We start from the raw sequence: 16775 nt of genomic DNA, 5'->3' as shown, positions 1-16775 counted from the left end.
GAGAGAGAGAGAGAGAGAGAGACAGAGACAGAGAGAGACAGACATCAATGTGAGAGGGAACATTGGTTGCTTTCTGTATGTGCCCAACTAGTGCCCGTGCCTGACCAGGATCAGACCCACGACCTAGGTATGTGGCCTGATCGGGAATTGAACCCAGAACCTTTTGTATACAGAACGATGTTCCAACTAACGGAACCACACTGGCCAGGTCAAATCTTGTCTTTTTGAATACCAGGTTATTTTATATCGAGTATCAGTGATAGTATAAATTTGATAGATAATTTTGATCTTTCTGCAGTGAGGATTTACTGTTGCTTCTCATAGGCAGCTGAGCTAGGGACATTTGAAATCTTAGATTACTTTAATCACGGATTGAGATGTTTGGAGACTTGGCCTCACTTAAAATGGTTAGTTTGTGGTTTAGACTTGCTTATAAAGTAGTCATTGTGGGTTGGTATTAGTTTCCTCTTGTTGCTCTAACAAATTACCACAAATTTAGTGGCATAAGGCAACACAGATTTATTCAGCTATAGTTCTGGAGGTCAGACTGTAAAGCCAGTCTTATAGGACTAAAATTAAAATATCGGCCAGTCTGTGTCCCAGAGAGAACCTGTTTCTTGCCTCTTCCACCTTCTGGAGACTTCCCACATTCCTTGGCCCATAGCTGTATCACTCCATCTTCTGCTTCTATCTTCACATCATCTTCTCTCCCAACTTTGATCCTTTTGCCTCCCTTTTATAAGGCCTCTTGGGACTATATTGAGCCCATCAGTATAATCTCAGATATTTGCTCCAGCTCAAGATCCTTAATCACACCTGGAGAATTTGGGAATTAGGGTAGACTGTGGAGAGGTCGTTATTTAACTTACCACAGGGTCCCATCCTGAAGTCTGTCTGAGCTTCATGGTTCATCCTACTCATCAGGTCCTGAACTCTAAATGTTGTCTTCTCAACTCCCAATTCTACTAAAATCTCTGCTTATTCTGTGTGTGTGTGTGTGTGTGTGTGTGTGTCTGTGTGTGTGTGTGTAAATGTCAAATCTGGACTTGCTTTTCTGATTATTTTGTTTCCTGTCACACATTCTCATTACTTTGATCACTCTCTAAGGCAGTGGTTCTCAACCTTCCTAATGCCACGACCCTTTAATACAGTTCCTCATGTTGTGGTGACCCCCAATTTCATTGTTACAAATTGAACATAATTAAAGCATAGTGATTAATCACAAAAACAATATGTTTAGGCGACCCCTGTGAAAAGGTCATTCGACTCCCAAAGGGGTTGCGATCCACAGGTTGAGAACTGCTGCTCTAAGGCCTTGAGACATATCCTGTCTTTTGTTATATTTGTCCAGCTCTTTTTCTTGTTCTTAGCGAGAAGGTTGATCTAAAACAACCTGGCTCTTCCATTTAATTTACTTTTTATGAGACTGATGTGCTACCTACCGTACTAACGAGGCACTTTAATTTACTTTTAAAAAAAGCACGGAAGTAAGTGCATTTTGCTAAATCCTGTAGCATTGTATGTTTCATTGTCCTATTTTGCATAGATCTTGGTTGTTTTCTTTATTTTTAAAACATTTTATAGTCCCTGTTTGCTTTATTTGTTTTTAGATTTGAATTACAAGTGAAAATTTCTAATGAACACTTGGTATAAATTTCTCTTTAATGAATAAGTAGACTTTGGATAGCCTTAAGTGTAAAGTTCTGCCCTTTGTTGCCCAAGCTAATGGGTTGTGATGTGTTAGCTGCCCTAGCGTTGTTTGTTATAGTAGTCAAATTTAAAGTTTAGTAAATCCAAATAAATTTAACATATCTGTGGAACTAGATTCTGTCTGTTTCTTAGATACCTACCCAGATAAAATTTGTACTTTTTACTTACAGTGTTGCTTTCTTTCAGTATGAAGGCTTAGAATCATTAAAGGATTCCAGCTCTGAGGAGTCAACAGAAGCTCAAAATTTGGAGGTAAAAATACATAGTATAATTATAAAAGCTGGGGGAATAGCATCAATTTTAAATGAAATGTGTCTTCTCAAAACTATTTGAAAGGAAATATAAAAGAGCATCTCTTGATGTTAAACTTTAAAAAAATTTAAATATAGGAAATAGAATATTAATAAGTAGCATAAAATATTTTAAATATTTGAACTGTTGTTGCAAATTTGTTTTGAATGAGGTGTTCAGTTCACTGAAATCTAGGGTGTTATAGAAGGTGTATATTCATCATTCCTGGGAAATGTATTAAACGTGACCTTTTTCTTTTTTTTACTTATTTTGCTCCAGAAAGAAAAATATAACATTGATTTTCATAAATTTAGGCATAGTTGGTGACAGTAAATGTAAATTTTGGTATTACTTGCTTTTACTTCATCCCTAGTATATTAGGAGTGACTAGAATTAGACCAAAGATTTATGTTATAAGCAGTGGTGTGCTGGTAAATATTTAGCAACTGGATATCTGCAAAGCAGAAGCCCTTATTTGTAGCATTTCCTGACTTCTATCGTGTAAATACTCTGACCGTGACCAATTTCAAGATGTCAGCATGATGTCACTGTTGGTAGAGTTGGGAAGACATATGCATAGTTGGGTTTCCTGCCATGTATGACTTGGCTTAAATAGGAACGAAGGTATCATAATTTGTCCCTTGGCTAAACTCCAACAGATTGATTATCTTAGGTAATGGGAGTGCCTTACTACTGTTTTGAAGTGGAAGTTTTATAAAAAGCTTACTAATATTAAAGTAGAAATAATAGACTTCCTACCTTTGGTGTACATGTTCTGAACATGTACACCAGCTGGGCAGTTCTCAATCACTGATGTCTGTAAATCATCAGAAAGTGAGTGTTGAAATGAACAATCGCTTGTTTAAAATGAATAAGTAAATGTCTAATTTTAGTAATTTAAGAAAATGTTTATTTTCAAGATTGTTAAATTGAATATAAACTAACATGATGCAACTTAAAAAATTTGATGGTTGACTCGGTAGATAAAATCAAAATGATGTGGTAATTTTGATTCAAGTAAGAGAATTCTTATAATGGAATAGTCAAATTTGAGGAAATACATATAAGTTTTTAACCACTATAATGTAGTATGTACTTGTTCTGCTTTTATTTGGGCCTACATTAAATTCTTTGAACTTTTGGTTTGTTTATTTTTTAACAAGTTTGTTGAAGAATCACAAATATCAGAGGTATGTTTATTATAGCATTTAATATCCAATTAGAATAATCCGAGAACTAATCATTTTAAATTTAAAAGGTCACTGAAAATATGTCTTAATTCAATGTAGATTATTATTATGAAACAATCTTGATTGGTTTTTAAATTTATTTTGCATTTTATTAGGTTTTTAATTTTATTAAATTGGATTTATTCCTCATTTTTGCTTTTATAATGCTTTAGCGCAGAAGTCGGCAAACTAGACTCTGGGCTTCCCACCTGCTTTTCGTAAATAAAATTTTATTGGAACACAGGCATGCTCATTCATTTATGTGTTGCCTTTGCTCTCTCACTACATGGGCATAGTTGAGTATTTGGACAGAGACTACAGGGCCTGCAAACCTGAAATACTTACTCTCTGGCTCTTTATACAAAATGTTTGCTGACCCCTGCTAGAATGGCTATTATTTCAATCTTATAAAAATGAACAAGTATATAAACTAAATTTATTTAACTTACAGTATATGTGTTTTATTATAATTATCTGATTTACCCTAACCAGAAATTCCTAGGTCTGTCTTATAAAGTTGGCTTCCTCTTTTAGGCAATCTGTGAAAAGCTGAACAGTTCCAAATCTGAATGTGAGGATGAAATAGACTTTCTAGAAAAGGAGTTAAAGGAAGAGAAATCTAAACATTCTGAACAAGATGAATTGGTAAGGCTTCTTCTGTGTTTGAGGAGACTGTAGGTAGAAGAAAGTTATTGCATTAAAAAAATTATATCGTTTAAAGCAGCTATTTTCAACCTTTTTCATTTCATATCACACATAAACTAATTACATTCTGTGGCACTCTAAAAAATACATTTTTTGCTTATCTGACAAAAAGGTATAATTTTGATTCATTCACATCGGATGGCTATTGTTGTTTGCTGTTGTCATTTTTATTTTGACATTCTAAAGGAAAAGAGGTCAGTACCCCTGACTAAATAGCCAGGTATTGCATGTTTTAAAAATCCTTACAGCATAGTGGTTGAAAAGCATTGATTTAAAGAATTGTAAACGCTGTAAAAAATTTAAAGAATACAGAAGGTTGTAAAGTAGAGAGTAAAAATTTTCAGATCCACTAGGTCTTTCCATTTGCTAGAGGTTACCATTATTTTGTTAAGTTTCTTACATACTCTTTTTTTTTTTTTTTTAGGACGATTGTGACTTTTTAAAAATAACATTTTTATTGATTTCAGAGAGGCAGGGAAGTGGGGGCGAGAGATAGAAACATCAATGATGAGAGAGACTCATTGATCGGCTGCTTCCTGCACATCCCCTCCTGGGGATTAAGCCCGCAGCCCGGGCATAGTTTACAGTCAGCCAGGCTTCCTGTGGTTCTGGATGATGTCCATATTGTTTTTCTGAGGTATTAATCAATTGTTGTGAGCGGCATTAATTTCCCGGTGTTTATCTCTGTCGCCATCTTAGTTTCTCCATCCTTATAGAAATTTTTGATATGCACTATGGAAGTAGCTCACATAAATAGTTTAATTTGAATAATCACATACATAGTGGATTTTATCACTCAAAAAGTATGTTAACATTTTAACTTTATTTGTCACATATTTTAAAATCTTTCTTAAGGAAGATCTTGATGTGTATGAGATTATTAAGATACAATTTAGTGGACTTTTTTGAAGCCTATTTAAACTTAAATGTCATAAAACATTAAAGATGAGATAAAATATTATGTAACTTTCATGTAAGATTCCTTTAAGCAAATGGCGGAGAAGATTTCTTAATTTGAGCCCTCAGCTTTTTGAGGAAAACTGTTTAGGTTAACAATATATCTAATGTGTATGGCATCTTGGAAACTGGAGGAGTTTAGTAAATGTTTGTTTATTGATGGATACTGTCTTTCCAGATGGTGGATATTTCGAAAAGGATACAGTCCTTAGAAGATGAATCAAAATCACTCAAATCACAAGTAGCTGAAGTAAGTTGCTTTAGTCTAATAGGTCTGTTGCTTTTGAAAAGAATTTTAATGTTCCTATTACTATTATGATTAAAAAATAAGATATAATATTATAATTTGAGATATAGGGGTCTTAGACATATACGTTTTATACAAGGTACCTCAGAAAAGCTTATTTTTCTTATTGGACAAGTATTTATTGAGCTATTGCTATGTACTGGTCACTGTTGTAGGTGATAGGCACTTACATTAGTAGTTAAAATAGACAGAAAAGCTCTCATGGAACTTAAATTATGGTAGGAGAAGAACAGATAATAAAAAGCTAATTAAACTGCCCTGGCTGGTGAGGCTCAGTTGGTTGGACATCGTCCAGTGCACCAAAAGGTTGCCAGTTTGGTTCCTGGTCCGGGCATATGCCAGGTTGCAGGCTTCATCCCCAGTCGGGGCTCTGCAGGGGGCAGCTGATCGATGTTTCTCACATCGATATTTCTCTCTTTCTCCCTCTCCTTCTAAATCAGTAAAAACATATTTTAAAAAGCTAATTAAACTTCTTCAACAGTACATAGAAGGTTATAAGAGGTTAAGTCAAGGTTTAAAGCCACATAGCTAGTTAGTGTGGGAGCCATGACTAGATCCTGATTCTAGGCCAGAGTTTTTTCTCCTACACTATGCTGCCTCTTCTATTAATATTGGCATGTTTTTTACTTTAATTCCATGTTTTAGGGAATATGGATAAAAAATAACTATTGTATTAAACTAATTGTTATAAACTTGATATGTTGTATTTTCTTAGGCCAAAACAACCTTCAAAATATTTCAAATGAATGAAGAACGACTTAAGATAGCTATAAAAGATGCTTTGAGTGAAAATTCCCAACTTCAGGAAAGCCAGAAACAGGTTTGTACTGTATAGGGACCCTTCAACTTGCATTTATAAATCTTCTGGGCATACTGATGACTGACCCATGCAAGGGACAAGAAAAGGCTTTTCCCGGAGAGCACAAGAGCACGACAATCTCCCATATTTTGTATCTCTTGTGTAGGATACGTTTTAATACAAGTAAGGTATAGTATGGGATATAAGGAGTGGTAAGAAGTGACCAAATCTAACATATGTGTATCTCAGAAACTTCATTTGATATAGATATAGATTTATTATGTTAATTAGTTGAAGATGGTTAAGTGTCTGTTATTTTACATTACTACTCCTTTGAAAGTTCTTTGCAAACAGGAGCCCACCCTTCCTTTCCTACCCCTGTCCCTCCCTCCCTCCTTCATTCCATCCCTTTATTTTTCCTCCCTTCTTAGCAACACATTGCATTGCATAATATTTATTAACTAGAGGCCTGGTGCATGAATTTGTGCACAGGTGGGGTCGCTCTGCCTGGCTGGCAATCAAGGCAGTCTTGCCCAGGCCTGATTGGGGCTGGCCGGGGCGGGGCGGGGAACGGGGGAACCAAGGAAGGTTGACCGGCAACAGGAGGTTAGCTATGGGAGCACACTGACCACCAGGGGGTAGCTCCTGCATTGAGTGTCTGCCCCCTGGTGGTCAGTGTGTTATCATAGCGACCAGTTTCCCAGTCGTTTGGTCAACCGCTTGTAATGGTCACTTAGGCTTTCATATATAGAGATGATACAGTTAAATATATAAAAAGTATGATAAGGTAATATGAGTTTTTCTTTTTTGTGTGGGGTTTGATTTTTAGCTTTTACAAGAAGCTGAAGAATGGAAAGAACAAGTGAGTGAACTTAATAAACAGAAAATAACATTTGAAGACTCCAGAGTACATGCAAAACAAGTTCTATGTGATAAAGAAAATCAGATCAAGGTAAATGGCCCTGCTTGTTTTAGTGACTGAGTCAGCTAGAATTCTATACTAATTCTGAACTTTGAAAATTTTTGTGTTATACACTTTATTGATTTTAGAGAGGCAGGGAGAGAGATAGCAACATCAATGATGAGAAAGAATAATTGATTGGCTGCCTCCTGCAGGCCCCCCACTGGGGATCAAACCTACAACCCAGGCATGTGCCCTGACTGGAATTCAACCATGATCTTCTGGTTCATAGGTTGACTCTCAGCCACTGAGCTGCACCAGCCCAATAGTAGCAGTTTTTATTTTGACCATTTGGCAATTTGAGTGTGTGTACGTTTTTGGCATACATTTCAGTTTGTACCAGTATTGTCATCTTTGTTGTCAAATGCTTCTTTTTGGCAGCAAAGATTACAACAAATATATATCCTATATAATAAAGATGTAATATGCAAATGGTCGTTACATAACGACCGACCGAGTAATGACCGGATCGCGAATCAGCAGGAGGGTGGGGCAGCGAGCTACAGTTGGGCAGTGGGGAGCTACAGGAGTGGGCAGGGCAGCAAGCTGTGAGGTGGGGAGGGGGATGGGGAGAGCTACAGGAGGGCGGGGCAGCAGGCAGAGAGCTACAGAAGGGCAGCAGTGAGCTACCAGCTACAAGCAGGCATCGGAGAGCTACAGGTGGGGGCAGGGCAGCAAGCTATGAGTGGGGGGCCGAGGGAGCTACAAGAGGGCAGGGAGCTACAAGAGGGCGGCAGCGAGCTACTAGCACACAGATTCGTGCACAGGGCTACTAGTATATATAATATCTCAACACTCTGTGCCCTTTTCCTTCTCCTTATTTTATCATAGGTATTACATCAAAAAAGAAAAAGAATAATAATTTTACCTTTGTCTTTAGAATGCCATCTGTTTCTGTTGATAGGGTTAGAAAGAATTTTAGAAATTGACAAATGAAGTTGTATGTATTGGCTGAATATCTTTGATACGTTGATTACCTGGTATATGTACTTTCACAGAGATGAGTACTTTTAAAAATCTAATTGAAACTTGTCTCCCTCTCCTACCCCCTTTTCCTGCCCGCTCGTTTAAATCTTATGCTTTCAAGCTACAAAGAGATACTCAGGTGTGAGTATTAAGTAATAAGAAATAAAACTAACATTTTGTAATCTACTAGTGAAGTGCATGATACCATCTTGAAAGCTATACATTTATACTTTTTATGTTGCTACTAAGAGTGTTTTCAAGATTCCATCTTTACGAGTTGTATTCATAATTTGGCATATTGTTTTCCCCTCTTGCTCTTCCAAATTTGATCTACTAAAGGGCTTGGAATTCTTCCTAAACAAAACAAAATGAAAAAGAAAAAAGAACAAAACAAAAATGAGATGCTAATCTCAAACTCTACTAAAAATATAAGCCACGTTATTTGTGCTTGGAACTCTCAGGAATTTGAAAGGTGTAAATTATAGGGCAGAATGGGTTTTTAGGTGGGTCCTTTTACAGAAATACATAGCACAGTCATTTTATTATTCATAGTGCTAGAAAACCTCCCTTCTTTCAAGAAAATGCAAAAAGTACTGTTGAAATGCTACAATTCAAATTCTCTCTAGTAATTTTTTTTTCTTTTTAATATATTTTTTATTATTTTCAGAGAGGCAAGGAGAGGGAGAGAGAGATAGAAGCATCGATGAGAATCATTGATTGGTTGCCTCCTGCACGCCCCCCTACTGGGGATTGAGCCCACAACCCAGGCATATGCCCTGACTATGAATTGAACCATGACTTCCTGGTTTATAGGTCGATGCCCAACCACAGTCATGACATGCTGTTTTGTCACTTTATAATCATGTGATATATTTAGCAAATATGGACCATTATGAAGAATTGTATTTGTTTTTAAGGTTCAGAATTTAATAGTCAATAAATACTAGGTTTTTCAATACCAGCTGGAGAAAAAGAGCTCATGTACTATTATTTATGTGCATTGATTTTTAAACTATAAGTATACATTCAGAAATTGTAAATTATTAGCATGAAGCGTCACCCTCTCTTTTTTTCCTCCCTTTGCTAAATGTCAAGTCTCTGACTGAACGCTTGCTAAAAATGCAAGATTGGGCTGCTGTGCTTGGAGAAGACATAACAGATGATAACTTGGAATTGGAAATGAAGAGCGAGTCAGAAAATGGTGCACTCTCAGGTATTAAATCACATATCCTCTTGCTAAAATGATGACTAGCTCTTGTATTTCCCCATTTTCACCATGTTCTTTATACACTTGTCCTTTGCTCCACCTTTTCCATCTTTCTTTAATATTCTGTCCCTTTCTCACCATCCCTTATCGTTAACCTTCAGCTAGAATATTGCCTTTTCACTAAATCTTTCTCCAGCTCCTCAGACAGACTTACAGCCTCCTTACTCTCTGTTTTTTTATATGTTGTACATACTGTCATTATAGCCACATTGTTTCATAATCATTTCAATGCCTGTTTCCCCCTGCACTGTAAGCTAATCAAATGGTTGGGTAAGTAGTTTGAAAAATGAGTGTTATATCTTCTAATAATAAAAGTGTGATATGCTAATTAGATCGTACAGCCAAACGACCTTCTGGCTGTCCTTCCCCAACGAAGCAGGGCTGCGAGGGAAGCCCGGGTCCTGGGTGCCAGAGGGAAGCTGGTGTTGGCAGCCGAGGAAAGGAAGGCCTACTCTTGCACGAATTTTGTGCATCGGGCCTCTAGTAGATAAATACCTCAGAACACTCTTTTTTTCTTTATTTAGATAGTTTAGATGGTTTTAATACTTTAATCTTGGCCATCTCAAATTATTATTGGTATTGTTGCTTACAGTCTCTAAACTCAGGAAAAAGTTATGATTACCAGTTACTCACTGTATTCTCAACTGATACCTTTGACTTAAATTTTTTTTTGTATTTTGACATAATAGTAGATTCATAGGAAGTTGCAATGGAGTACAGAGAGGTCTTAGGTATATCCAATCTAGTTTCCACTAATGATAATTTTTCTGACTTTTGTATCCTTTCTCTTTTCTGTCTCTTTACCCCTGCATAATTAAAAAATTTATTAAGGAGAAGTTATGATTAAAAAATTTCTTGATCACAATGTGTTGAAGGAAAGTTATACTTCCAAAGTAAATACATACAGTTTTGTTTGTACTTTTTCTGTTCTGCTTTATTTTGTAAGAAATGTTTCTAATGAGAAAACTCGTGCTTGTTTAATGTTATTTTAATTTGAAGTATAATTCCAGTCATATTTTATCTGGTGAAGGAACCCAAGAATAGTCCCGACTGTGGGACTGTAACTTTGTTCTTGGAGTTAATGATGAAGAACCTTGTTAATTGATATTATGGTACTATCAGTGCTTTTATTGTTTAACTTTCTACCAGCAAGTCCAAGGCCATTCCGCCAAATTCATTATTGTAGCAAGAAGAGGGATTATGAGGCTCTAATTGAGTGAATAAATAAAATCATTTAGAACTCTCTTGTGACATTGCTTTTTATTGTTATGTTTTTGTTTTTTATAATAGATAATGAACCAAAAGGGGCTTTGAGGAAGCTGATTCATGCTGCTAAGGTTTGCATTACTACATAAATTAAAAAAAAAGAAAGAAAGAAAATAGAACATGGATTAAACCCATATATCTTCAGTAACTATTTTTAAAGTCCATTTTATAGTTAACAGATAAGTGATCAGAATTTTCAGTAGTGATCAGAATTATCTTTATCAGTTGCTTTTTTCTTTTTTATAATAACTTTAGAAATTCATATTGTTAATTTTTAGAATTTATCATAACAAAAATTTTCGAAGTCTGCATATATTAAAAATGTTTACTCTATTTTCTTTAATTTCTCTTTGAGCATTTCTCTTCCTCTGGTCTCAATATATATTTTATTTTAATCCTCACCCAAGGATATTTTTCTCATTGATTTCCAGAGAAGGTGGAAGGGAGAGAAAGAGAAAGAAACATCATGTGAGAGAGACACACTGATTGGTTGCCTCCCACACTCACCCCTACTGGGACTGGGGAACCTATAACTGAGGTACATGCCCTTGACCAGGAATTGAACCCGCAACCCTTTGTTCTGTGGGCTGATGCTCTAACCTCTGAGCATACTTGCCAGGGCCCCAATATTCTATTTTAAGAAGTAAATACTTAGTTTCATTTTCTTCTGCTTTATCCCTTTTTTCATTGTAAGAGTGGTATCCTGGTCTTTACCTTATTTGAGGAGTTTTGGTAATGTTTAAAGAATACTTTAATCACACATATATTGAAGCCCTGGCCAGGTAGCTAGATTGGTTAGAGCGTTGTCCCTATATGCCAAGGTTGTGGGTTCAATACCCTGTCAGAGCACATACAAGAATCAACCAGTGAGTGCATAAATAAGTGGAACAACAAATTGGTGTTTTTCTCGTCCTCTCTCTCTCCCCTCTCCCTTTCTTTCTCTAAAATCAATAAATAAAAATTAAAAAAACCTTATGTGTTGAAAATAAGTAAAATGAAAGTAGCCACAGTCTAAGCATTCATCCCTGATCTTCTCATTCCCTATCCTGAAATTTACAACTATTGGTGACTTTGCTACCTTTCTAAGGTGGAAGCTGAATTGTTAGGATATTCTAGGCCAGTGGTTGGCAAACTGCAGCTCGCGAGTCACATGCAGCTCTTTGGCCCCTTGAGTGTGGCTCTTCCACAAAATACACGTGCGGGTGCACACGTACAGTGTGATTGAAACTTCGTGGCCCTTGCACAGAAGTCGGTATTTTGTGGAAGAGCCACACTCAAGGGAGCAAAGAGCTGCATGTGGCTTACGAGCCACAGTTTGCCGACCACTGTTCTGGGCAATAATTTCATCAGAGTGTTAAAAGAGCTTCAAAAGGCTAGGATGGTATATTGAGATTAATGTTGCTTTTTTCCATTCTTTGAAGTTAAAGGCTTCTTTAAAAACCCTAGAAGGAGAAAGAAACCAAATATACACTCAATTAACTGAAGTAGATAAAACAAAGGAAGATCTTACAGGTAGGTAATCTACATACTTTTAATGTTTTTCTAAATAATTACATCTCGTTATAGAGAATGGTACCATGAATTGAACCAATTATGGGAGGGTGCAATTTGTTGCTTATTTTCTTTACTTTTGTTTCTTATTTGTAAAAAATTAGTCCTGAGTTATTTGTTGTTGGTAAAGCCTTGTCAGTTTCCTCCTTATTTATTTATTTAATTTATTTATTTAAAAAAATATATATCTTCATTGATTTTAGAGAGGAAGGGAGAGGGAGAGAGAGATAGAAACATCAATGATGAGAGAGAATCATTGATTGGCTGCCTCCTGCACACCCCCTACTGGGGATCAAGCTTGGGCATATGCCCTTGGCCAGAATCGAACCTGGGACCCTATAGTCCGCAGACCAGTGGTCTATTCACTGAGCCAAACTGGCTAGGGCAGTTTCCTCCATATTTATATAAAATTAAAATAATGAAATTACTTAAAAAACCATGTAAAACCATACTTAGGTTTGAATTTCAGTGTAATGTGTGTGGTATGGTTTGAGATATTAAAAAGTAGCAAATTAAAACTTTAAAAAAAATCTTTTAATTGCAAAATTGACCAGCAGTGGTATATTTTACAGATCTGTTTATAGTAAATTTTAATGTACATGCATAGTATATTAGCACATGCAGAAGTGCTCATAGGAGATTTTTTTTATTGAAACATTTTTATTTATTGTTTTTATTTTTTAAAATATATTTTATTGATTTTAGAGAGGAAGGGAGAGGGATAGAGAAACATTAATGATGAGAGAGAATCATTGATCGGCTGCCTCCTGCAGGCCCCCTAACGGGGATCAAGCGGCAACCCAGGCCTATGCCCTTGGCTGGAATCGAACCTGGGACCCTTCAGTCCGCAGGCCAACGCTCTATCCACTGAGCCAAACCAGCTAGGGCGAAACATTTTTATTTTTAGTAAATAGTCGATATAAGTAACATACCATTATATTAAAAAAATTTTTTTTCGCCCATCTGGCATGGCTCAGTGGACCTGAACCAGGAGGTCACAGTTCAATTCCCGGTCAGGACTCATGCCCGGGTTGTGAGCTTGATCCAAGTGGAAGGCATGCAGGAGGCGGCTGATCAATAATTCTCTGTCATCATTGATGTTTCTATTTCTCCCTCTCCCTTTCTCTCTGAAATCAATTTAAAAAATAATTTCATCATAACAATTTGCATAAAAAAGAATGGAAGGGCATACTCATGTCAACAATGGTTATTGTTGAATATGGAATTATGGAAAGATTTCTCTTTTTTTTTTACTTATCTGTATTTTCAAAAATTTCTACAAGAAGTGAATTATATTTATAATAAAACATTTTTTGAAAAGGTTGAACCACCTAGTGGTTACTCTACCACTAATTGGGATACACCCCTCACCCCCGAAATAAGCTTTAGAAAATAAAAGATGAAAAGGTTGAACTATCCAAAAGGTACAGATTACTAAAAAAATGATCAAAAGATCATAGACTCATTCACATAGTATTGATAGTTGGAATATTTTTATATTTTGAAAAGTAGTACTAACTTAAAGGTTTGCTATATGTAATGCATAGTACTAAAAGCCATGGGAAAGTTTCTGGAGGAAAAGATAGGGAGCCTGCTTTCAAGGAAGCTGCATTTCAGTATACAGTATTAACAGACTCTCAGTGTGGAACTATTCAGTAAGTGCCAGAATACCAAGGAATTTACTCACCAGTTATCACATTCCTTAATGCAATGAATTGCTTGGCAAATCTTAATTGTTTTCTAAAATTAGTATTTGGGAACTGTGTCTGCTTGTACCCGCCTTCCAAATGTAACTTTCTTTTTTTAATGGATCATGAGAGATAAATTTCTACAATTGGTTTTCTCTGTTCATAACATGAAGGTTTTCTTCTAAACTGCTTTCCCTCTTTGGTAATCATTTAAGATACAGAGGATTTGAAACAAACAAAATAGTTACAATAGAAGTACAAAGATATAATGATGATTTAAGTATTGGTTTATTGTGTGTTTTTTAAAATAGGGATGATCCAATTTTAATAAAGTTAATATCCATCATTATTATCTGTTAAGTGACTGTTCCTGGCAGTGGTTTAAAGCTTAAGTCAACAGGTGTAAATTTAAAAATACCTTACAGATTTTCTGTTGTTGTTGGAACGAATTTTGTTTATTAGTAATTAATTATTTTTCGTAATTGTTATCTGTATGAAATGTTAATATGCAACTCAAAACGTTTGATTTTGACTTTTAAAATTTTTCCATAGAGTGTATTAAAAATATTCAGACTGAACAAGCATGTTTGCAGCCAGAAAATGAACATCTTGAAAATGAGAATCAAAAGCTTCAGCACAAACTTAAAGTAATGACTGAACTATATCAAGAAAATGAAATGACACTTCATAGGTAATAAAATATATGTTGATATCCTCATTGAGTGGCAAGTGAAATATTGCATATAAAGCAGCAGTTCTCAACTTGTGGGTTGCGACCCCTTTGGGGGTCGAACGACCCTTTCACAGGGGTCGCCTAAGACCATCGGAAAACACGTATATAATTACATATTGTTTTTATGATTAATCACTATGCTTTAATTATGTTCAATTTGTAACAATGAATTTGGGGGCCACCACAACATGAGGAACTGTATTAAAGGGTCGCGGCATTAGGAAGGTTGAGAACCACTGATGTAAAGTTTATGTGATTAGCCTAAGTTCTGTTTATGATTGGGTTATATTTCATCAATTCATTTTTTTAAATTAATCCTCACTAGAGGATACATGTGTGTGTATCCTATCTAATAAAGAGGGAATATGCTAATTGACCCTCATGCTGTTGCAAAGATGGTGGTGCCCACAGCCAATAAGGAGGGAATATGCTAATTGACTGCCACACCCTCAAATATGGCAGCGCTTACAGCCCATAAGGAGGGAATATGCTAATTGACTGCCTTGCCCTCAAAGATGGTGGTGCCCACAGCCACAAGATGGCGGCACCCAGTCCCCTCAGCCCCCCAGCCGCCCAGGGCCGGCCCGAGGCTCAGTTAACCAGGGCCGGCTGAGGCTTGTGCTGATGGCAGTGGCAGCACCAGAGGTGTGATGGGGCGTTGCCTTCCCCTGATCGCCGGGTCGCCTCCTGCCCTTGAGGGCTCCTGAACTATGAGCGGGGGCAGGCTGGGCTGAGGGACCCCCCTCCCCCCCTTCCAGTGCATGAATTTTAATGCACCGGGCCTCTAGTAATGTATTTTTTAATACATTTTTACTGATTTCAGAGAGAGGAAGGAAGAGGGAGAGATAGAAACATGAATGATGAAAGAAAATCATCAATCAGCTGCATGCCTCTTACCAGGGGATGGAGCCTGCAACTCAGGCACGTGTCCTACTGGGAATCAAAACATGACCTCCTAGTTCATGGATTGATGCTCAACCACTGAGCAACACTGGCTGGGCACCAGAGGATATTTTTTCCATTGAGTTTTTAGGGAGAACGGAAGGGTGACGGAAAGATACAGAGAGAGAAACATTGATGTGAGAGAGAGACATCAACTGGTTGCTAACCTCATCCACTCTGACTGGGGCCAGGGAACGAGCCTGCAACTGAGGTACATGCCCTTGACTAGAATTTCACCTGTGACTGTTCAGTCTGCAGGCTGACACTAATCACTGAAAAAACTGATTAGGGCTCATCAATTAATTTTTAAAGAAAGTTATTTGATCTTGAAATACTTTTTCTTAAGGAAGAAAATGTGTAAATGATATTGGACTTTGCAGACTAGTTCACAAAATCCTTTTAAATTTCTTACAGTTAATCAGCAAATTATTGCTAATTAAAGTTCCTAATACTGTAAGCTAGGTCAGGGAATCTGGGTGGACATCCTAGTAATTGCACTCTATCCGTTAATTCCATCTCTGATATATGTAAAACTGATTCCTTTCTCCTGTGTGCTCCTGCAAAATTGACCCTTGTCTCAATAAATGGCAGTGTTACTTGCTGAGTTGATCATGGCAGCTGATTAAGCCGTCCTTGACTTCTCTCTCTTTTTTTTTTGGTTTGTTTTGTTAATCCTCACTTGAGCATATTTTTTCCATTGATTTTTATTTTATTTTATTATTATTTTTTAAAATATATTTTTTATTGATTTCAGAGAAGGGGGGGAGAGAGCAAGAGAGAGAGAGATATCAATGATGAGAAAGAATCATTGATTGGCTGCCTCTTGCACGCTCCACACTCGGTACTGAGTCCACAACCCAGGCGTGTGCCCTGCCCAGGAACGGAACCGGGACCTCCCAGTTCATAGGTTGACACTCAGCCACTGAGCCATGCTGACTGGACTCCATAGATTTTTAGAGAGAATAGGATGGAGTGGGTGAGAGAGAGAGAGAGAGAGAAACGGTAACATGGATGTGAGAGAGACACATTGATTGGTTGTTTCCTGCATGTGCCTGACCAGGGTTAGGGATCAGACCTGTAATTCAGGTATGTGCCCTTGACTAGGAATTGAGCTGTGAACTTTCAGTGCGAGGGTCAAGGTTCTAACCTCTTAACACACCAGCCAGGGTGACTTCTCTCTTTTATATCCCATATTTATTCTATCAAATTCTGTCAGCTTTCCTGTATCCTGAATCTGACTAGTACTTTTATTTTTTATTATTTATTTATTTATTTTTTAATTAAATCTTTATTTTTCAGATTATTACAGTTGTTCCTCTTTTTTCCCCCCATAGCTCCCCTCCACCAGGTTCCTACCCCACCCTCTACCCTTCCCCCCTACCCCCCACCATCCCCATCCACAG

The 16775-nt window shown here is 36.9% G+C and overlaps 1 protein-coding gene across 1 annotated transcript in view; it reads left to right on the top strand.

Moving 5' to 3' along the window:
• Positions 1–16775, top strand: part of LOC102761280 (cTAGE family member 5) — a 118002-nt gene that overhangs the window by 56909 nt on the left and 44318 nt on the right. Inside the window, 10 exon segments of the mRNA XM_006779355.2 lie at positions 1897–1962; positions 3165–3191; positions 3765–3875; positions 5071–5142; positions 5915–6019; positions 6828–6950; positions 9021–9138; positions 10483–10529; positions 11880–11970; positions 14250–14388. Of these exon segments, the coding sequence (XP_006779418.1) occupies positions 1897–1962; positions 3165–3191; positions 3765–3875; positions 5071–5142; positions 5915–6019; positions 6828–6950; positions 9021–9138; positions 10483–10529; positions 11880–11970; positions 14250–14388 (899 nt within the window).

This window comes from Myotis davidii, unplaced genomic scaffold (genome assembly GCF_000327345.1).
Source record: "Myotis davidii unplaced genomic scaffold, ASM32734v1 scaffold273, whole genome shotgun sequence".
Lineage (NCBI taxonomy): Eukaryota > Metazoa > Chordata > Mammalia > Chiroptera > Vespertilionidae > Myotis > Myotis davidii.
Note: the sequence above shows the minus strand (reverse complement) of the source record. Positions and strands in the feature narration are given on the sequence as shown.